The 23,193-nt window shown below is 40.1% G+C and overlaps 1 protein-coding gene across 1 annotated transcript; it reads right to left on the bottom strand.

Annotated features, from left to right (window-relative positions):
- Positions 1-1,488: 1,488 nt before the first annotated feature.
- LOC130907959 (methylmalonate-semialdehyde dehydrogenase [acylating], mitochondrial-like) lies at positions 1,489-23,109 on the bottom strand. The gene is made up of 12 exons (XM_057823519.1): positions 22,952-23,109; positions 22,709-22,750; positions 18,238-18,312; positions 17,805-17,966; positions 17,647-17,725; positions 10,376-10,678; positions 10,180-10,301; positions 8,249-8,438; positions 8,003-8,184; positions 4,305-4,484; positions 2,178-2,276; positions 1,489-2,087 (listed from the first exon to the last, which is right to left on the bottom strand). Exons 1-12 carry the CDS (start codon positions 22,982-22,984, stop codon positions 1,983-1,985), a joined length of 1,572 nt encoding a protein of 523 aa, XP_057679502.1. The 5' UTR covers positions 22,985-23,109; the 3' UTR covers positions 1,489-1,982.
- Between the last annotated feature and the right edge of the window lie 84 nt (positions 23,110-23,193).

Raw genomic sequence — 23,193 nt, 5'->3', positions numbered from 1 at the left:
AGTGTTGCTTAAAGACCACATAAACAAAACAAAAATCAAAATTGGGTGGAAGGGGGTTCACTACATTTCTCACAGTTTAATTAACGTTAACAGCAGAAAATACATACAAAATTGGAGGACACGTCTCTCTAAGCAGCTTCCTAATCAAGTTTAGCAGGTTAGCAAATACACACAATTTAATGTTATGCAAACTCTAATGCAGGTTGTAGCAACATTTTAGCAGCAAAATTTGTGGTGTGTTCCCCACTTCCATAACATTGGCGTCTTTTTACATTACTTACAGGGGCTGCTGCTGGCAAAAAAAAAAAAAAACGTCTAATATCCCTCCTCTTTGAAGGGGGCGGATGAGGCAGCATGTTGTATTTTCGTTGGGTTAGTGTGTGGGTGGTATGGGGTCATCAGCCAATCAAACATGAGTTTGAGGGGGAAAAATGGACTAGCACATTCAGCAAGTGAAAAAGCGGTAAATATAAGTCTGAACATAATGAAAAAAAAATCACTTAGTAATGTTAGGGTCAATTGTATCCTTAAAACATATGGGAAGGCAATCTAAATTACCTATATAACTGAACTCATTATAAAATGCAAATAAGGTTGCTTAAAAGTTGGTGGGGATAATTTGAGCATCCTGAAAAGTTGGTAGTGTCATGCCCCTACCGTCCCTATGCAAACCTACGCCCTTGTGCAAACCCGAAATAATTTTAATACGTATATTCGTAAATGTATATTTTTTGTTTCACCGGTGCTGCATTGCTGGCAGGTGGGAAATCGGACTTATCCCACTCGTAAGGTACCAGTTGCGACCTCAAGGTGTTCCGAGCGACTGTAAACAACAAAGGCAGTTGATCGCGACAAATTGTTTTTTTAATTTCGGCCATTCATAGACATTTTAACGTCCAGCAAACCTGCCTTCTCGTAAGCGATCAAATAGTGGAGAAAAAATTGTTGGCTGAGATAAATAGCACACACTGTAAACTGCCTCACCCCTGCTAAAAGTCAATATAAAAATATCTATACATTCTTGAAGCTAATTCCAGTTGGCGGTCCAATGATATTTTCCTGAAGTTGGAAAACTCCCGAGTTCCCACCTTCCTCGAATGCAGCATAAGAGTATGTACATTAACCTTGCATTTTAGAAAGGTGAGTTGAGGTTTTATATTTATACTTAACCTGTGATTGGCTGGCAGCCAATTCAACGTAAACCCCACCCCACACCCAAAATCAGTTGGGATAGGCTCTCTATTGAGGAACAGCACTACAGTATATAAAATGGATGACTGGATTTTATAATCAATGTAGTGTTAATAACCTCACTTCAACAGTAAATTAACTAATGAAGCCGTGGATAATGTTGGCACAAATTAGCCCTTGTAGCATTTAATCATTTCATCCAGTCTTTAAAGGACTAAGAATTAGAAATCTACTAGCTAGTCTGTGAATTAGCTCAGACTGCTCAATGCAGGATTTCCGAACAAAAAGACAACACATCAATAAAAACGAATAAACCACTGCAATTTATTGCCGTTGAATGTAAATCTGACACAGAGCAGACAGCACGGTGTCTTATACAGGATTTCTGATGTATCGCAGACGAAAGTGCGTAATCACATTTAGCGTGAGAACACGTACACCTACGTATATATAGCGTTTTGACATATGTGCAGTGAAGCTCTTGTCGGTGGAAGACATCTTGTTGACTGCTCAGAGGTTAATCTTGATATATGATTGCTCCTGCGGGCTTAAAGGAACGAAAGCAAACAGACTCAGGAAAGGATTACACGCATCGCACAACATCAATGAGAACCGACAACAGTTTCTCCATAGGAGGCGTGTGGATTTCGACTTGTTTGCTTGCCAGCCTTTGACTAAACCCACCTACCAAATCAATTTTCTACATTTAATGAAAAAGAGCCATCCTCCATTCCCATGTCATGTTTTGTCTTAAGGCACATGTCAAAGTCACTGAAGGCGGGGCAGGAGGTTTAGCGTCCCATAGTCGGCATGGTGACGGCCGGGCTCGTGAGGGTGGCGTCCTCGGCTTTCCACTGCGACGTCACGGTCTTGATCTGCGTGTAGAACTGGATTCCCTGCAGGCATGAACACCACAGTAACATTTTCTTTGCATTGATGAATTTACTTTACGATGGCAAATGGACTATTTCGGATATTTCACAGACCTGTTTGCCGTAGAAGTTGGTGTCGCCCCTGAAAGAGCCTCTGGAACCGGTGAAGGAAAACATCGGCAAGGGGACGGGAATGGGAACGTTCACGCCAATCTGCGTACAACCACAATTATCACACAAGGATTCCCTTGTCTTATTTATCTATATCTGTACTTATATATAAACGGAACTGTCCGTTTTTGTTAGGACACCCCTCTGTTATTGAGAGTTGGTACGCTCTATCAGCCGCGATGGAGGAGCTGCGATTGACGTCATCACTCCAAATTAATATCTGAATATCTCAAAAACGATAGCAGTACAAACAAAACTTTTTACAGGACAAACCAGCACAAGCGAAGCATAAACGACTGACACCATTTTTAATCAAAATGGGGGGCTGGTTGACCTCAAAATGACCGATAAAATAATTGTAAATATCTTAAAAACGATAGCTGTACAAACAAAACTTTTTACAGCACAAACGATCGACATCATTTCAGCTTTCTCACACTGGGCCCTACATTATGCTGCAAAATTTGTTGGTAGTCTTCAGACTTCATTTTGCCATGCACACGGTCAAACAGTCCAGTGCCAGAGGCAGCAAAGCAACCCCAAAACATCAGGGAATCTCAGCCATGTTTGACTGTGGGGACCGTGTTCTTTTCTTTGAAGGCCTCGTTTTTTTTTTTTTTTTCGTTTTCCCTAAAAGCTTTACTTTTGACCAGAGAACATTCTTCCAAAATGTTTTTGGCTTTCTCAGGTAAGTTTTGGTAAACTTCAGCCGGGCTTTTTTTTCTTCTCTGGGTCAGGAGTGGGGTCTTCCTGGGTATCCCACCATAGTCCCTTTTCATTCAGACGCCGACGGATAGTACGACCATCCGCACAATTTTTCGTTGAAATCTCTCATCAATTATTCTTTTACGTCCATATTTAGGGAAGTTAGCCAAAGTGCCATGGGCTTTACACGTATTGATGACACTGCGCATGGTAGACACAGGAACATTCAGGTCTTTGGAGATGGACTTGTAGCCTTGAGATCGCCCATGATTTCTCACAATTTTGCTTCTAAAGTCCTCAGACAGTCCTTTCGTCTTCTTTCTTTTCTCCATGCTCAATGTGGTACACACAAGGACACGGGACAGAGGTTGAGTCAACTTTAATCCATTTTAACTGGCTGCAAGTGTGATTCGGTTATTGCCACCACCTGTTATGTGCCACAGGTAAGTAACAGATCCTGTTAATTACACAAATTAGAGAAGCATCACATGATTTTTTCAAAGGGTGCCAATACTTTGTCCGACCCATTTTGGGAGTTTTGTGTAAAATATGATTTATTATTTTTCTTTTCACTTTTGTGTTTTTCATTGCAAGCAAAATAAATTAAGATATAACTACCAAAGCATTTGTAATTGCAATCATTTTTTGGGAGAAATTGAGCATTATCTGACAGAATTGCAGGGGTGCCAATACTTTTGGCCAGTAGTGTAGATCGGTTTCATCTCTCTGGCCCACCATTTACTGCAGAAAATTCGCAACTCCCAAAAATGAGCATAGAAAATTTCTGAATGTGGAGGCAAAAGCGCCATCTTTTGGGCAAAACACGTGTTTCTTGCGACTGTTATTTACGATGTGTTACGCCCGCAATGGTTCATGGGTTGCCGTGGCAACCACGACTGGGAATGGTGGTTGCTGTTGTTATGTTCTGGTGGTCTCTGTCCAATAAAGGCGCTGTCTCTTAGGGTCGTGCGTTGTACGGGGCACAAGAGCAGCAAGCGTGAAACATTAAAACTGTCTCATTCTTCTCCACGTCGCTCGCCACAATACTGCACACAGTGATGAAAAAGCGATTGCACGCTAACCCCTTTTATGGTGTCCTTGTACCATTACTACATTCCAGCTGCATCTCTAAGGAAAGTATGTTTTATCCACCATTCGGTTGTATTGCATTCACATTACACAATCCCGAGCAACGCCGGGCCATACAGCTCAATAAATCCCTCCAGTATACATAAACAATTATGGGGAAGTCATGATTTCGAGGTTTCTTATGTGTCGATTTAACGAAACTTGACCCCGACAACCTAGCACAAGTAGACAGCGGGCCATATGGCTTGTTTTGTTTAGATAACGTGATGATCTAACCTGGCCAACGTCCACTTCGTGCGTGTATTTACGCGCCGTGGCTCCATTGGAGGTGAAGATTGCCGTGCCGTTTCCGTAGGGGTTGTTGTTGATCATGGCAATGGCGTCGTCCAGGTTGTCAGCCTCCAGAACCACCAACACCGGCCCGAAAATCTCCTCCTTGTAGCACGTCATGTCCGGCTGCAGACATCATTAAATGCCATAAAATAAATTCTTTGCCTGCAGCCGCTTAAAAGTTCAAACTTTTTATGCTTCGGTGAAAGCGTAAAAAAGTATTTTATCAGCTTCCTCGGGATATAAGCTCAGTGGGGGGGACCCAAGACTTAACAGCTGTGGGAACACAGAGTACAATGCGGCGGAACTTTCGTTCTGTTTGAATAAGTACCCTACCCGCAGCAAAAGAAAGCAAATGTTGAAGTGTTAGGACAGTTTTGTTTGTGGTGATTTTTGCACATGGTCGCACTATTTATGTGATATTCTAACTGAAACATGATAAATCACTGTCCGCCCTCCAAGTTCAAATGGATTAGACATCTATCACCGTCAATTGCAGCAAATGAATGCACGACGTATTATTATGTTTTTTGTTTTGTTTTTAAAGGTTCGGATGACATTCATATAGTCTCAAACCTGCGGCCCAGGGGTAAATTTGTGGCCCATGGGGTGATATTGTGCGGCCCCCATTTGATATTCAATTGTAGTATTCGTTTTTCCCGCATGTATTTTGCAATAATCAGTAAAAAAAAAAAAAAACATATATATATATATATATATATATACACACAGTTGTGGTCAAAAGTTTACATACACTTGTGAAGAACATAATGTCATGGCTCTCTTGAGTTTCCAGTTATTACTACAATTCAGATTTTTCTCCGATAGAGTGATTGGAACAGATACTTCTTTGTCACAAAAAACATTCATGAAGTTTGGTTCTTTTATGACTTTATTATGGGTGAACAGAAAAAGTGATCAAATCTGCTGGGTCAAAAATATACATACAGCAACACGAATTAGCAATTTCTTGTGAGTGATTATTGACTTGAACAATCATTGACTTGAACATGTCAGGAAAGTCACTTGGAGCCATTTCAAAGCAGCAGCAGGTCCCAAGAGCAACAGTGCAAACAATTGTTTGTAAGTACAAAGTGCATGGCACTGTTTTGTCACTGCCACGATCAGGAAGAAAATGCAAGCTATCACCTGCTGCTGAGAGAAAATTGGTCAGGAAGGTGACGATTCAACCGAGAATCACTAAAAAGCAGATCTGCCAAGAATTAGAAGCTGCTGGAACACAGGTGTCAGTGTTCACAGTCAAGCGTGTTTTGCATCTACATGGACTGAGAGGCTGCCGTGCAAGAAGGAAGCCCTTGCTCCAAAAGCGGCACCTTAAGGCTCGACTGAAGTTTGCTGCTGATCACATGGACAAAGATAAGACCTTCTGGAGGAAAGTTCTGTGGTCAGACGAAACAAAAATCGAGCTGTTTGGCCACAATGCCCAGCAATATGTTTGGAGGAGAAAATGTGAGGCCTTTAACCCCAAGTACACCATGCCTACCGTCAAGCACGGTGGTGGTAGTATTATGCTGTGGGGCTATTTTGCTGCCAATGGAACTGGTGCGTTACAGAGAGTAAATGGGATAATGAAGAAGGAGGATTACCTTCAAATTCTTCAAGATAACCTAACGTCATCAGCCCGACGATTGGGTCTTGGGCGCAGTTGGGTGTTCCAACAGGACAATGAGCCCAAACACACATCAAAAGTGGTAATGGAATGGCTAAATCAGGCTAGAATTAAGGTTTTCGAATGGCCTTCCCAAAGTCCTGACTTAAACTTGTGGACAATGCTGAAGAAACAAGTCCATCTCAGAAAGCCACCAAATTTAACTGAATTGCACCAATTCTGTCAAGAGGAGTGGTCAAAGATTCAACCAGAAGCTTGTGGATGGCTACCAAAAGCGCCTAATTGAAGTGAAAATGGCCAGGGACATGTAACCAAATATTAGCGCTGCTGTATGTATATTTTTGACCCAGCAGATTATATCACTTTTTTCTGTTCACCCATAATAAAGTCATAAAAGAACCAAACTTCATGAATGTTTTTTGTGACAAAGAAGTATCTGTTCCAATCACTCTATCGGAGAAAAATCAGAGTTGTAGAAATAACTGGAGACTCAAGAGAGCTATGACATATATATATATATATTTGGCCTGAACGATTTTGGATAAAACTATTGCTGCGATTTTTGGAGGGTTTGCGATATACTGCCATATTATATTGCAATATTAAAAAAAAAAAGATGACTTGATTAGCTGTTTGGAAAGACTTTAGATGACTCACCATGACCACAGTGTACAGTATTCCATCGTTTTTCACGGTTAATAGGGATCAGAACCTGCCGCGATAAGTGAAAAACCGCGAAGTAGCGCAGGCCCCCCCCCCCCCCCCCCAATTTTTTTTCTATTTGTGTGTGTGCTCAATGTATTTATTCAGATTTAGCATTGGAAAGAGATACATTTTTTCTCACTTTTTTCCCCCTGAACTATGATTTATAAAAATGTATATATATGATTATATATTTTAATAAACGGTTTTTAAGCACTTTAAGTGTAATAATTATGATGAGTTTTAAACATAACTGTCCCACCGAATCATTTTTAAACAAGAATAAAGTACTGTAGAAGAAAAATGCTTGGCATTATTAAATGCTTCTGTTTACGTAACTTGGCTGTGACTCTTGGAGTGACATGTAGAAATTACAAACTCCTCCTGATCACTTCTGGTGTTTATTTTATATGTCTCGAACGTCTCCACACACATACACGCACGCACACCCAACACACACACATTCATTCCAGCCTGCGCTTCCTTGCAGAAACGGTTTAACAAGTTAAACGATGATTGACAGATTGCTGCCCGTGTGAAGTCCGTTTCTTTGGCAAGCTCAAAGACATCGTTAACTTTAATAAGCAAGTGCCGCAGTGACAGAGCTGGGAGAGGGGGTGAGTGAGGCTGTGTGAGCGAATGAAGCAGAACAAAGGCTTGTGGATTGAAAAAAAAACAACTATTGCACGTCCTTGCGATGCGACTATCGCGCATGCGCACATCGTGATGGCAATGTTTAAACGATATATCGTTCAGGCTTAATATATATAAAAATATAATTTTAACTAAAATGATTGAATTTATTGAAGCATCTCTTTTCGGGAAGAAAAATCAATTATTTAAAGAGTAATAAGTAAAAAAGAATTCTAAAAAAATATGCAAATTAAAAAAGCTGTAATAAATACATAGAAATATTTCAAAATAAAATTTAAAAATAAAAATAAAAAATAAATAAAAAAAATAAAGACAAATTGTAATAAATTGAAACAAAAAAGGAATCAAAAATTCAAATAACTGCGGCTCGTGTTTATTTCTGATCTAAGAGTTTTATTCATGCATTTGTTTTGTATTATAACCTCACATAGCCTAATTCTTTGTCTAATCGTTCGAACGATCACTTCCAGCCCCTCCCAGTTAAAACGAATTGGACGTCTATTGCTGTCAATGGGTACGTTCAATATCAATCTCCCTCTTTTACTAACTAACACAACACATACTGCTCAAATAACTTTTAAATAGATGCCCATAATTACTATTCGGGAACCGAAAGCGCTAAAAATGAAATTTTCACTCATTTTGACAGAACGCTCACCGTCACGTTTCCCAAGATGGTGGGTCCCACAAAATTGCCGTTTTCGTAACCTTTGACGTTGACATTCCTGCCGTCCAGCAGCAGCTGGGCGCCCTCGGCGACGCCGCTCTGGATCAGAGATTCCACGCGGGCCTTGGCCTCGGGTGAGATGAGCGGGCCAACATCGGCGCCGGGCTGGTCGCCTTCACATTTTCAGCAGTTAATCAAAAACGCTTTAATAAAATTCAGGAAAAACAAGGTATGTACCTGCGTTGACGCGTAGTGATTTGGAACGCTCGACTAGCTCTGGAAGCCACTCGCGAGACTCGCCCACAAAGATGGCGGTGGAGAGCGCCATGCAGCGCTGGCCGGCCGCTCCGAAAGCAGCACCCACCAGCTGGTTGATGGTGTTCTCCTTGTTGGCGTCGGGCATCACCACACCGTGGTTTTTGGCGCCCTGCAACAACATAAATGACAATTTAGTAAAAGCAAGAATTTCTTTAAAGTGGGAAAGACTATTGTTAAAAGTATCAAGAATACGAAAAGGAAAAAAATATGAATGTATAAGATGATAGATTTCTTTAAAGGCTAAATCAAGTTTTTTTTTTATTTAAAATGTTACTAAATTTAAATATTTCTTCAGAATTACACTCATTAGCATTTTTTTTTTTTTTTTAGAAATTTAAAAATGTCTTTTAAAGGAAAACAAAAATGCAAAAGGTGCAGATAACTACTCAAAAAAAAAAAAAATACAAGTTCTACTCCAGTCCTGTGGGTACCAGCAATTAATTTTAAAAAGTGATAGACAACTGAAAAAGAACCTACAAAAATCAATTTGCATATATATTATTCTTTGTAGTTGTTTTTTTTTTTTTTTTTTGCCAAATGAATTCATATTTTACTTCAAATCTAAATTCATATTTACAAATTTTGCTTTTTTCAACATTTGGTACTTTTTTTTCCTAGTCATTTTTTAAAATATTTTTTACAAAATTATGCAATATTTTTCTTATGTAATGAAAATAAATATTTTCTATGTGTCCCTTTTATCCAATGAAATGAAATACTGAACCAAAACAAAGACACAGTTTCAGTTGCAGTTTAGTCTAGTCCTATTAAAGATGTTATGAATTGTCATCATGTCAAAAAAATAGATGTATGCACTAATGTAATTTTACATGGAGAAAACTTAACTGGCAAATAAATGTTTTTTTTATTTTTTAGTTGTTCTATCCAAAATAGTGCATTAGGTTGTGCCCACTTTTTTCAGCAATTCCGGTTGTGACATCACAACCAGAACCATGCCTAGCTTTCTAGCGCTTTGCTAGCTAGTACATGTTGACAAAATGGTCACATAGCAACAAGGGAATAGAAAGCCTGCTCGCACACTGCAAAAATATGCAGCTCATTTCGGCCATTTGGAGATTGTTCTAGTGGGCGGGGCCATGGCAGCTGAGAAAGAATGACTAATCAGGATCTAATTTAATTATTAAGCCTTTTCTGTCACTTATTTGGGATGAATTTGTGTCCAAAATATGCTCTGATGTCATTTTCGAGTCTCTTGCTACAGGATTACACCTGTACACCTTTAAGGCAATATTACTAAATGGTAGGTGACTAAAGTGAAAACGCTAAGAGATGTCCGATAAGGACTTTGTAACCGATAACCCGTTATTGTCAAACACCAAAAACCCGACACGACATCAAACTGATACGGATATATGTGGTCGAGGACTTAACATATTATGGCTAATTATACTGTGATGCTCCACTGAATGCTTTAACAATGATAAATGTAACAACTTCAGGGTTTTCATATAAACATTCTGTGAAAAATAACAAGCTATACTAACCTGTGACCAGCCCTTGTACACAGGCAGATGGCATCTACATTCACTTTGAAGGCAACATGCATATTAGCCCAGAGCCAATGAAGAAAAATGGATGCCGACATTACCCGATATCATTTTAAAATGCTTTTATCGGCCGATATTGTCGGCTATCCGATAATACTGGACAACTCTAGAAAACACTATGTCTACTCCCACACAGTGTAAATTTTGTCAATATTATTAGCTTAATAACACAATGTTACATTTAAAAACAGTTTAAAAAAACGTATTGATTAAATCAACAAAGAGTTTAAATATCTGCACAACCTAATAATGAAGTTAGCACATAGGGCATCACGTATGTACCATATTGGACTGCACCCTCTTCCCGTTTTTGGATCCTCTCTCATAAATGTACTCTCCAGCCTGGTTGGACCCGACGAAACTAATGGCTTTGATGGCAGGATGGTCGCAGATGAAGTTGACGGCTGCGTTGAAAAACACCAACATTATAAATCCCTCTCCAAGCAAACGTCAGGTTCACATTATTTACAGGACTTGCCTGCGTGCTGCCCGTGGATAATATTCAGCGTTCCATCGGGCGCTCCGGAGTCCTGCAGCATTTTGGCCAGCAGCATGGTGCATCCCGGCACGCGCTCTGACGGCTTCATCAGGTAGGTGTTGCCGCAAACCATGCCGATGGGGAACATCCACAGCGGGATCATGGCGGGGAAGTTGAAGGGGGCGATGCCGGCGCACACTCCGATGGGCAGGCGGTAGGTGTATGTGTCCATATCCTTGGTGATGGACGGCAGCGTTTCGCCGAGCATTAGTGATGTGATGCTGCAGGCGTGCTCCACCACCTCTGCGGGGGGACGGCAACAAATTCAAGAAAAATGCAGAGGGTTTGAACACAATACAGGTGATGGATAGTTGGATTTTCCTCTATTTTATGAGTGACTTTTTCAGTGCCATTGATTAAACTGCTGAACAAAATAAATATTGTGATTTACCTGCCAAAAGACAGTATTACAATTTCAATTTTATATTAATTACCGTCATTGAAATGTATAACAAAGTTATAATTCTGTTGTATTAACATCCTGCGGTAGATCTACAAGTTTATTGGACCTCCTGGCATATAATAGAAGAACATTTAATTAATCGGCCTGTCATTATACACCATTTTGTAATAAAAACAAGACTGATTTTCACACAAATTAAATGAAACGGGATAATTTCCCATAGCACCTCTGATTATCTCCCACTGCACTTTAGTTGGGAATCACTGTCATTTACCGTATTCATTGCCTGGACTGTATAACATGGAGTACGTCATATATATTTTTTAAAAGCAGTTTAAGATATTTTGAAATTAATTCTTCTAATTAATAGCACATTGTAAATATTTATTCTTTGTATGGTCTCAAAAACATGATGAAACCATACACTAGGTGTAGTTTTTTTTTAAATCGTGCCCACATTTACATAAAAATGATTTTAGTTTAACTCATTCACTGCAGCCCAGGGTAGCTCACACCCTTTACAAAAATGTATGTAATGGAAACGTTTATTTTTTTAAATCCTGGAAATAAATTAGTTTTCCATCATTTTCAAATTTTTTGAAATTCTAATCTTTTGAACCCCCCCCCCCCCACACACACACACACAGAAAAAATCACATTTCCAAAAATTTGCATATCATGCAAACATTTTTTATTATGGAAATAAATGAACTTGTCCATGATGTTCTAATTTTTCTACATTTTTCTATTTTTTTCCTGGAGCCCCCAGGGTTTAAGGGGAGAAAAACACATTTTTCAATGCTAATCTATACCCACAGTTTACTAAACTACTCACAGTTCCCAAAAAATTACCAAAAATATATATATTTTAGAAATATACAATAGAAACAATTTATTATGCAAATAAAATACTTTTCCATAATATCAAATTTTTTTTTTTAAATTCATATCTCCGAAAAATCGAATTTTCAAAAACTACAAGATTAAGAAAAGATTTTTTGTTATGGAAATAAATGAACTTTTCCATGTCATTCAATTTATATTATTAATAATAATAATGCCTTGGATTTACATAGCACTTTTTTTGAACACTTAAAGACGCTTTACAATGCATTATTTTTTCACTCCACGCGGGCACAGCTGCCCTGGGGCAGTCTGACAGAAGCGAGGCAGCCAATCCACGCCACTCGTTCTCTGACAGGCAAGTACGGTGAAGTATCTTGCCCAAGGATACAACAACAATGGGCACAGGGGGCACAAGGAACCCCGATCCTTCATTCAGTAGACGACAAGCTGACCCACAATTTTAAATTAAAATATTTGGAGGGAAAAGTTAAAAAAAATAATAAATAAATTAAAAAAAAAATTTTTTTTTAAACTTTAATATAATGGAACATATGGAAACATTTACTATGGAAATAAATTACTTTTTCCATTATTTTCCATTTTGTCGACATTGATTTCTTTTGGGGGGGAAAAAATCCCCAAAATATAAATTAAAAAATTAGATGATGTTAACATTTTTGTTATGGAAATAAATGAACTTTCCCATGATATTTAATTTTTTTCCATTTTTATTTTTTCTATTTATTGCAAACGGGGTCTGCATATAATATTCACAGAGTATGTGTTATGGTAGCTTGTAAAAAATAAAATCTATATTAAAAACATCCAATTATGTCTAGCTAGATGTCCAAACCATTTATTTGAACTGGGAGGGAACAAATGGATAAGACATCTATTTCCGTCAATGGCAGCCAAAGATTTACTTCAAACAAGGTTTCCACACAAACACATAAATTCTGAAAAAAATATATAGCGTTTTATACATACAAAAACATACAAACGAATAAAACGCAGCTTGTACAGAAACTAGTTGATATTTCCCACTCCATTGAAATGCGCCCGTTCTCAAAAATACACTGACAAACGACGGTGTCAACACTCCACAAACCTGTGAACAAAAACTGTAATGCATTCAGCCTCCTGGCTTTAGCAGTTGACTGCCTGCGTAAAATGAAACTTGTGAAAGCGAAGAGGAATCGGCGCGCGAGTAAATCCTCACCCTGACGTCGCACCTGCACATGCCGTCGCCTGTGTTCCTGCTGATAATGGAAAACCATTCGTTACGTTGTTGCCAAGCGCTGCGCCAAGCAACAATTTGGCGAGCGGATCTTAATTCCTCAACAGGACTGACGGGAAGGAGACGCAGATTAATCGTCTGTGTTGATTTAGCCGCAAGAGCCGGCCAAAAAAATATATAGATGGGAAAAATTCAATAGTAGAAAAGTGCAAGCTTTGGAATATTGGCCTGAAATGATAGCGTCACAACAGAATGACCATAGACTTCACTATCAGTTGACAAGACAGCTCCTACAGACATTGCGCCACGCATTCCTGTAGGGGGCCGGGCCAGGCAGAGCATCGTGAAAGCTTTCACTGCGATAAACTCAAACACATGCTGCGTTCTAACGCCGGATTTACGTTGAAACAGGACGAATGTTTTAGTGCATACAATCAGGTAGGAGTGTTTCTAGAGCAGACATGTCCAAAGTCCGGCCCACGGGACAAATGCAGCCCGTGGTTAAATTTCATCCAGCACACAGAATTTTTTTATGCTGCTGCTCATGGAGACTCATATACGCCTAAGGGAGGTGCCTGTTTTGGTTTTAGGTCGTTGGTTTTGAAAATATTTGAATTTCAAGTTTTTGAAAATAGGCCCCCTCCGGAGCGGCCCCACGTCCCGTCAACTGATAGTGAAGTCTATGGAATGACTACCTTAGTAGCTTCATGTTTAAATTTGTGCGTGTTTTCCTGTAATTTGGGTACAGTAATAGTAAAGAAAACTTGAAAAACGACTGCGTCATTCTAGCAACATTAGCTGACGTCGCGTTTTACAGTGAATGAGCGAGCGACAGGCGGCGGCGCTGGATTTCTGTTCCGGTCATCAGAAATAAAAAGAGAGAAAGACAGGGAGAGAGAACGCGAAATTGTGTTTTTATCGCGGCCCATTAAGCGGCCAGAAGCGATCAATCGCGAGACGACGCACATAAAAAGCTCACTGGGACGCTTAGGAAGCCTCGCGCAGCAATCCGCTGTGCAGCTGTCTTTACTGGAAAAACATCAATCCTTGTAGATGAATAACGCCAGGAAGTCAAGAAAAACACTTCCCCGAGGGGAATTTTAATTGATCAATAAGAGCTCATTTCCCTTTTCGCTTCCCATTTTTGGTATTTTGTCAATATGCGGACTGTCATTTAAATCGATGGAATGTTGCGCTGCAAATATACTCACTTCTCTGGGTTTTTTTTCTAGTTTGATAAGCCACAATTGGGTTTGTCATTGCGCATTTTCCCACAAGTGATTTCTTTCAGTTCTTCTAATTGCTTGAAGCGACTTCGTGTTTTATGGTTGGTCGTGCCATCTGTTGGTTTGGCAATCACCTTTGCCAGCTTTTTTATCGTTTCTATCGCTATATAAAAGTATTATTTTGAAGATGAATTGAGCAGAGTCCTTGATTTGCCCTTATTTCCATGGGACCGTTGACACGACAACGGCGGTTACAACGTAAAAACTTTTCCAGAGAGCGTTATCGTTTCCGCTAGAGGTGGGAATCTTGGGCTTATGATTCAGAGGTTACGATTCCATTATAAATCGATTATTGATGCACAACAAAGCTGCTTTTAATATTTCGTATCAAGTTAACAGTTCAAAACAGTGAATAAAATACTCAAGTCCCCATTCTGTATCAGCAACTTTAAACGACATTCAATTAATTTAATGTTGTGAATCAACCGTTAAAGTTGTTTAAAGAGCATACGACACCAGAAAAAAAGTCTTAAATGGCATTATTATGTGAATTAGAATCATATTTTGAGACGATTCGACCATATACAACAATTTAGCAAAGCGCAGATGACGAGAAATTAGTCTTTTAATCTGCCGGTTAGCCACGCCTACAATTATAGGGCTTTAGCGTCCCCAACAGGTGGATGACGTCAGCGGTAGACTAGGCTCATCGGTTTTACTATTCAGCCCATTGAGGGGGAATTGTTCAGAACGAGGAAAACGAGACGAAAAGAGCTGCAAAATGTCATTGTTTCAGTCTCTCTACTCCCAATATTTTTACAGGATATTCTTTTTATCCAAGTATTTTCCCCAATAGCTATATAAATGGCTTGAGAAGGACCAGTCAGCCCGTCGAGGGGGAACTATTCACAATGAGGAAAACGCGACGAAGAGAGCGGCAAAATGTCATTGTTTCTGTCTCTTTACTTCAATATTTTTACAGGATATTCTTTTTACCCAAGTACTTTCCCCAATTGCTAAATAAATGGCATGGTCATGACAAATAACTTGTGCTAAATGGAATATAAAATAATAAAAATCCATTTATTCAAGACGACATGGCAAAATTACTCCATAATGGTCAAAACAGTCGACTTTACCTATACTGTCACACCTGCCGAACGATATTTTATGACACCTAAATTGGACATATGTCATTTCCCTTCCCCGGCTTCGGAGAATGTAAACAGACCAGAAGGAGTGACAGCTAGCCGACATGCTAACCCGAACCGAGGGATGTTTCAAAGTCTTCGAAGTGGAAAATCACACATAACTAGCCTGGATTATTTGACATGACGACCCGGTTGTCGAGTTTCTTTGCGGATCGGCAAACCGCCCGGCGGAGAGCAATTTACAGTTCGTTCCCTGGAGGAGGGTGGCTGGAATTGTTGTGTAGCTAACGTGCTAACAGCTAACTGCTAATGAGCGTGAGGATAGCTTTTTACATGCCTATCAATGATCAAACATAAGTAGTCCTTTATTTAAAGGAATTTTATAGTGTTTACTTTGTAATCACTGTATTCGTATTTGACATAATACAAAACAAGATGTTTACTCACTTCCTTGTAAGTCCAATGGTCCCACAGTAAATATCCACGGTGAATGGGAACCTTTTGAAACTCCAAAAAGGCGCATACACCTCTCCCGCATACAGAATGATTTTTCTGCAGCCGTTTGGCTGGCGTGATGCAAAAAATAAAAGTATTAATCCGCAAAATCAGCTGAATCCTTCGTCCTCATACACAACAGTACACTGTAGCGTGAAGAGGACGTCTTCTATCGTACACGTCACAGCGCCCTCCTCCTCAATGCGAGACCGAAGCCGGAAGTCACTCATTTTCCTGGCGCGGGATTCAAAAAACTAAATAAATAGAGCGATCGCTTCTACACACATCCAAGCGGTCCATATCATTCAGGAGCATAAAATACCGCGTGTATTATGAAATAAACATGCTTTTTCGTGTCACAAGCACTTTAAATTGCTCTTGTTATTCCATAATTTCTCTTCTGTCTACTTTCAACATGTGAAAGTTTTAAAACTGTTTCATCATTTAAAGATAGATCCGAGTCAAGATTTTGCCAATGTAGGAGTACTATATTGGGCCGAATATAAGACGGCCCTAATTATAAGACGACCCCCTCTTTTTCAAGAAAAGTTTGAAAAAAACACTTTTTGAAAACCGAATTAATTTCTAAACAGAAAATAATTACAGTACATCTGAAACAAATGATTATAACAATATATTTCAGAGAAAAAAACATTATTTTGCGTCATTCAAATTTTAATATCTGAACATTTAAATATGTAAACTAAACTAAACATTCGTACATGAATGGCTTCTGGTTTTTGAAAAACACCATTTTAAAGCAATAAAACTGGCCACTGGAGGGCAGTAGCCCATTTGGTCAGCCCCGCAACCCGATTCAACAGCAACGAACGGCCGGGCCGTACGGTCGGAGCGGCGGCGGACGACCGAGCAGAACGACCGGGACCACCAGTGCAGCGGAAGATGCCATTCAGTCCGTGCTGCTTGCTAAGCAGACCCCGCAGAGACTAAAAAAAAATCCATCTTTATGAGACAGGCAGTGATGAGGGAAAAGTTTACCCGGCTGTCGTGGCGACAACAGCGTCATCTGTTATGTGTAAATAAATTGTTACCTTGCTATCAAAAGCTCTATTTGTTTTGTTCTTTATGATATTTTGTAAAAGGAAAACATTATTCAGATGTTTGGGATGTAACTAAAGCAAAAAATAGCTGCGTTAAAGTTATGTTTGAAATGTATGCTTTCACAAAAAGCTCAATTTCTCTGTTTTTTCATCAGAAATTGGAAAATTGCTCAAACTAAGCTATTTTCTACTGCTGATTTCTAAAGAATAGAAAAAGATATTAACTTACTTTTTTTGCTGCTGAAAGAAGAGAGTCTAATCTTTCTTTTGGTGGGTTCCGTGTTTATATAGGAATAAAACAGAATTTTCTGCGGGGCTTGCAAAATCAGTCAAAATCCAGTAAAACGGCCGGGAGCGAAGGGCCTTGCTCTGGTGAAAATGGCTGGGAGTAAATGACTTAATGGTACTGAGGGAGTTAACACCACTATATTGGTCTCCTTTTCTGTGATTCACCTTTTCTGCAAATGACTCTTAGAGCTTTCTCATTAGCAAAAATGGCCATATTTTCAAACCATTTATTGAAGTACGATATAATCACACAGACTCCACTTAACTTTTTTGCTATTCAAAAAGATGCTTTACACAGATACACAATACCTTCCTTTCCTCGCCTTTTTAGCAAATGACTTTTTTTCAAGTTGGTGATGATTTTGAATAGCGTTACGGATTATAGCTTTAGAATGCGTTTCCATGTGAACGCACTTGTTTTTTGTTTTGTTTTATTACCCTAAAGCAAAATATTCCTATGGGGGAAAAAGTATTCGTATGGACGATTTAGGACTCTTTACTCACGCAGTCCTCGGAATACATCGCCTTCAGCATCTGCCAGAGTCTTTCCTTGTTCCAGTGTGATCATCTTGGCTAGCTCTTTCTAAAATAAAACAAAGAGACAGACAAGGATAAGCAAAATGTAAACACAACAATATTTGCACATGTATAAGACTTCTTACAATGTTGTCTTTGATTAGCTGCTGGTAGCGTAGGAAGATCTGCTGGCGGCTGAGGATGGACGTGTCCGACCAAGAGCTGAACGCACGGGAGCATGACTCGGCGGCGGCCAGCATCTCTGTCTGGGTGGCTTTCGGAACGCGGCCTACCACCTCATTAGTGGCCTGCGAGGGTTGCGCGGGGGCAGAGACAGTCCATTCAGACTTGCCGACTGCTACCGATGTGGGGAAGTCGTTACTTCTAATGCATTAGCATTTACAGCAAAATGTTTTTGGGGTCTTTTACAATGTTGTAAATTTGACTCGTCTATTTAAGAGCAACTGAAAGCTTGCCAGAATGTTGCCGCGGCTTTAGATATCCTTTCACTTGTTTTTATCTCCCAAAACTTCCTTTAATAACACAACAAAGCCAGCGTAAACATCTATAAATACTCACAGGGTTGTGAATGTCAAGCCATTCCGACGTGTTGGACTCTACAAACTTTCCATCAATGAACAGCTTCGTGGTGGGCTAAAAAGGTCACACACACACACAGTCACATGAAGTAGAGATTCAATACATAGTTTATGAAGAACCATTATATTTTTATAGACATTTTAATGGCTATAGCACTCGTGTCAGAAGTGGTGAGGGTAACTGGTCCCTAACCCTGACCTGTTCTCAGCTGACTGAACAAGCCTATGAAGTCAAATGCTGAAAGATGCACATGTTTAATTGATAGCTGAAACATAATAGAAAAAGGAAGTGTAAATGTAGTCCCCGGGTTACGATGTACCAGACTTAGACGATTTCGACTTTACTACGCCTGAGTCTTGTCCGCCATTCTGTCTGCAGTCTTTTTTTTTTTAAGTCACATAAACATTACCTAGTTCTTGCCATGTCAGGACCAGTGTTGTAAGTCTGAATATTTTCTTTCAGTAACGAGTCATCTAACACGGTCATTTTTTTCAAACCAGTAATCTGATTAAAGTTAGTTTCCTTAGTGTCTGTGCGTTACTATTTTGTTGTTGCCTTATAATGTACGTAGAATGATGAATATTGTAGTTATGTACCAAGAGCATTTTAAATTGAAAATGCCAGAAAGGTTCCCGGTATGTGTTCGTTTCCATGGTAACTTCCTGTTTTGGTGTCGAGTCACTTGCTAAGTGTTTTCGGACTGAGAAAGGCGTTAGGAGTGGGTTCCGCTGCTGCTGCTTCCCCCCGGCATAAACTCCTCTTGAGAGTCTCGATCTGTGTTTTTTTAAGGTTGGATGGCGAGCTCGCGCTAACAGAGACGACGCTGGCGACCTGACCAGCCATGATGTCCCCCTTCTCTCGTCTCCGAATTCTTTCCACAGCGCCCTTTTCTCTTAGCAAGGCTGCTCACTCACGGCTTTTTTTTTTTTTTTTTTTTTTTTAAGCCCGAATAATGATTTTATATAACGGCATTTAATACAACATACCTCACAGTATATGATGTATATACATGTTTTTGGACAGGTATTTTGAGGTTCAGGGGGTATCTTGGGGTTCTTAAAGGGTTAATTCCGACTTGCGCGGAAATGGCATACCTCAAGCAACACGTCACTTTTGCCCATTAATATTCATGACGTTAGCAATTGCTGCTAGGCGGGTCAACCTCTCGTTTGCCCCTAATGGTAAATGCATGGAAATAGCGTACGAACGAGATGTTTAGTGAGCTAAACTACAAATTCTGTCCAAAAATGATGTCCCTGGTGCCAAATTCACTGGTAAAGATGTGAAAGAACATACAAATGTTCAGTTAAAGCAGTGCTTCTCAATTATTTTCTGTTACGCCCCCCCCCCCCCCCCCAAGGAAGACGTAAATGTTTCGCGCCCCCCCCAAACTCTGCCGCCATTGTAAATAGTATCATTTGTCTATTACAAGTACGCCTCTGCCTCACATTGTATCCTTTTTTTTTTCTATTAGAGAAAATAACTGAGATCAACTTATAAAGTATAACTTTATTAACATTGTTTTGTTTGCAACAGAAAAGACTTAACACGCATCAATTTGCCTGAATTAAAAAAAAAAAAATCACATCCAAACTGTAAAAATACACTCAAGGTACATTTTTGACCATTTGATACTGAAAAATAAAAGCAGTAAATACTAACAAATTCAAATTGATTAAAAACATTAACTCATGAGGACAATATGACAAAAAAATTTGACTGAAAAAAACAGAACTGAATAGAAGGAAAAAAAAAAGTGTCTTTGGACAGAAGGACAGTTTTTATTTTCGCTGCTCGCTGCTCCCAATTTCACCTCCAGTTTGCAATGATGTGGGGTTATACTGCACTGAGCATGCTAACAGTGCTCACTGGTTTACTGATATATCACTGACAAAGCGGGATGATTGTTGGCAATATTCGGCACGTTTTTGCTGAAAAACAACCAAGCAGCTTATCAATGAGATTGGGGTCTAATGTCTTTAAGTGGCGTCTTAATTGATTTGGCTTCCGGCTGTCCGCTATAATAATTTTTAGACACAGTAAACAGTGGTCTTTCCTCGTTTACCACTGTATTAAATGTCAAAGCTAAAAGGCAAATGGCCCGAAAAACGCGCATTCTCGGCGGCCGAGGGAGAACCGTAGGTGAGGGTGGTCGTTGTGACGATCCCAAGCCGACAATGGCACTTTTCGGGCGGACACGTGAGAACCGGAGAAGACAGTGGGTCGCTGTGTGAGTCCGGCCGGAAAACGGCTTTCGAAAACGGCGCACAGCTCTCCAGCTCTTCATTCATGAGTCTCTTCCGTGTGCTCTTGCTTACTTCAAAAATACTGCGCGCACTTTGAAAATGAGAGCGCCACTGCCACCCACTGAGTGGATATGCAAGTACACTTTATTGTAGTACCGCAAAAAAAAAAAAAAAAAAAAAAAAAAAAAAAAAAAAAAAGCATGTTCCCCGAGGTCACACGCGCCACCCCTGGCATCGCTCTGCGCCCCCCTGGGGGGGCGTGCCCCACTATTTGAGAAGTACTGAGTTAAAGAGATGGCTTGAGTGTCAAGGGCTGGAAAAAGACGGGAAAAAAGAGCCGACCTGATCCAGAGTATCGACAACTTTATTTTGTATGCATTACCTTGCGCCACTGACAATGAAATTCTCCTGTTTCAACAATCTATCCTTGACCACCATATGCCCTGTCTTTCTTATATATTATATCCTCTGGTTGTCTTATGTCTCTGACCATTCTTGGGGCAATTTACATTGCTATTTTTGTGCAGTGATTGCAAATGCTACTCAGTGACAACTGATTGGGGAAAATATTATGTGATGCCTTAACATTAGCACATTATGCCTTTGTGATGTATGATTGCTTCTGTTACATAGATTGTAACAACTTCTATTGTTTTTCACCTTGTTCCCATAGTTAGGAGACGCGCTTGAGTAAGGAATCTCACGAGATAACTTGTTTTGCACCATAGTACGCGCCTGAGTTCTATAGCTAGGAGGGAATCTCACGAGATAAAGTAGAATGTTTATTTAAGTTAACCGCTGGGAGCCTCAACTGGGGTGGAATCTCATACCCTTGAGGGGGGGTCTCACCAGTTTGGGTGGTGCATTTTCGTGGGGACAGGGAGTGGCCACCCGTGTCCCCGCGTCAGACGTACCTATAAGAGTCGGGAGGCTCCCCCCACTCCCCAGAAGTCTGCCAGAGGATTACGTACGGGTCGCTTGGCTGTGTTCCTTCGCCGCTTTTCCGGAGCGTTTGGCTCCCCGCTCATTTGTCACGGTAAGGGCTTTTCTTTGTTAAGGAACATTTTGTTGTGCTGTAACGGTAGCACGGGGATTCTGGAATTGACAAACCCAAATCTAGCGTCATCGTTGCCATTTGTTATGCTTGTTTTTGATACTTGTTTGCTTGCTCTTGTGGGTTTGTAATCAATAAATCTCATTTATTCTGCATTTTCTAATCAATAAACATTGTCTATTGAGCAAAAGTGTGTTGGTTGCTGACTCACCGCGAACCCGGGAATTTCGGAAAACAACAACCAACGAACACTTTAAATGTTTTCATTGATAACAAATCTTAATTCTATAATTTACTTACATTTCCCCTTACTGAAGTTGTTTTGTTGTTGTTTTTTTTTTTTTACAACAGAAAAGGTAAGTAACAGTGGGAGTCAGATCCCATTTCAATTTTTTTCAGGTCATTCATTGTCGGACAAAAACAGCACTGCAAAACGCCGCGCTAAAAAATAAGTAAAAATATCAAAATGGCTTACCTCTTCATCCTCTGTAGAAGCATGGCCCCCAACAAAATGTTTACTGCATACGAAATGTGAATGGCTTCACCTTGCTGGCGTTAAATTGGTCTTTTGGACGTCTGCGCAAGTCGATCCATTCTTAACATTTTTTCCTGAGTTTTTGGTTTCGGGAAACGTATGAAAACATCCTTCATTTGTCTATAATGACCCACTTCCGCGTTATGATGGTGACGTCACGGTCTAAAAATAGCATTCGTGCGGTACGCTATTCAGGTTACATAGCAAGCTTAGGAACGGAACTCGTTCGTAACCGGGACTACATGTACTGTGACTTTTGGAACGACACCGATAGATAAAAACAAGTATTCACACCCACACCTGCAGGCAATTCAGACAAGCTACTTCTATGAGACTAAAGGTTGTGACTCGACTTGAAATTTCAGTGGGGACCTGAATATACCTGGTCCATCACCTCTGAATTTTGCAATTTGAATGTATTTGCACTATGTGGAAAATATCATGACATCAACAAACTATGATTTGAGCGGGACTTTTGTTTCACAGGAAGGGTTCATGCTTTTTTTGCAATGAAAAGTGCTTGGCGGGTGACGTGAAGTACCCTCGTCAGTGTGACGTTCACGTGTCAGGGAGTTACAAAATCAGCAAAGTGCAACCTGGGAATGTACTTCTTACCACAGACGAGTAGCACATACGTCCCAGCTGCACGGCAGGTGTCTGGAAGGTATTAAAACACATACAAATTAAAACTCAGCTTGGTTTTGTGCTTATTCTTATGCAAATGCACCGTATATAGTCGATTTAACAAGTCTCATTGATACACTGAGCAGCATCGCGTGCTAACAGCTAGCACTAAGCTGGTTAGCTTCAATAGGCTAGCCCAGAATGTGACACTTGAACGCTTTTTATATGCGTTACCTTATTCAGCACGGAGCGGAGTATTGCTGCCATTGTGGAAAGTAAGTTTAGTCTAATAGTCCTTCAAGCGACCCACCACAGAAAGCAAAGGAGCTGTAGAGCGTCCCCTCTGACAAACTACAAGAGTTGGGGGCGGGGCTGGGAGGCTAACCTGCGATCTGTAAACCAATAGGAGGGCTCAGATTTAGCGCTAAATCTCACTCCATGTGTTTTACAGATCGACTAAACAGTCACTGAAAGTA

The sequence above is a fragment of the Corythoichthys intestinalis genome, chromosome 19, assembly GCF_030265065.1.
Source record: "Corythoichthys intestinalis isolate RoL2023-P3 chromosome 19, ASM3026506v1, whole genome shotgun sequence".
NCBI lineage: Eukaryota > Metazoa > Chordata > Actinopteri > Syngnathiformes > Syngnathidae > Corythoichthys > Corythoichthys intestinalis.
The sequence above is the reverse complement of the archived record's forward strand: the minus strand, read 5'-3'. Positions and strand labels throughout refer to the sequence as shown.

What these genes read in the sequence shown, in the direction of transcription:
- LOC130907959 (XM_057823519.1), bottom strand. Translation starts at nt 22,984, where the DNA reads ATGGCAGCAATACTCCGCTCCGTGCTGAATAAG. An exon ending in GTATGTGCTACTCGTCTGTG is followed by an intron (nt 18,313 to 22,708) that starts GTAAGAAGTACA and finishes TGACCTTTTTAG; the next exon opens with CCCACCACGAAGCTGTTCAT. An exon ending in GGCTTGACATTCACAACCCT is followed by an intron (nt 17,967 to 18,237) that starts GTGAGTATTTAT and finishes CAACCCTCGCAG; the next exon opens with GCCACTAATGAGGTGGTAGG.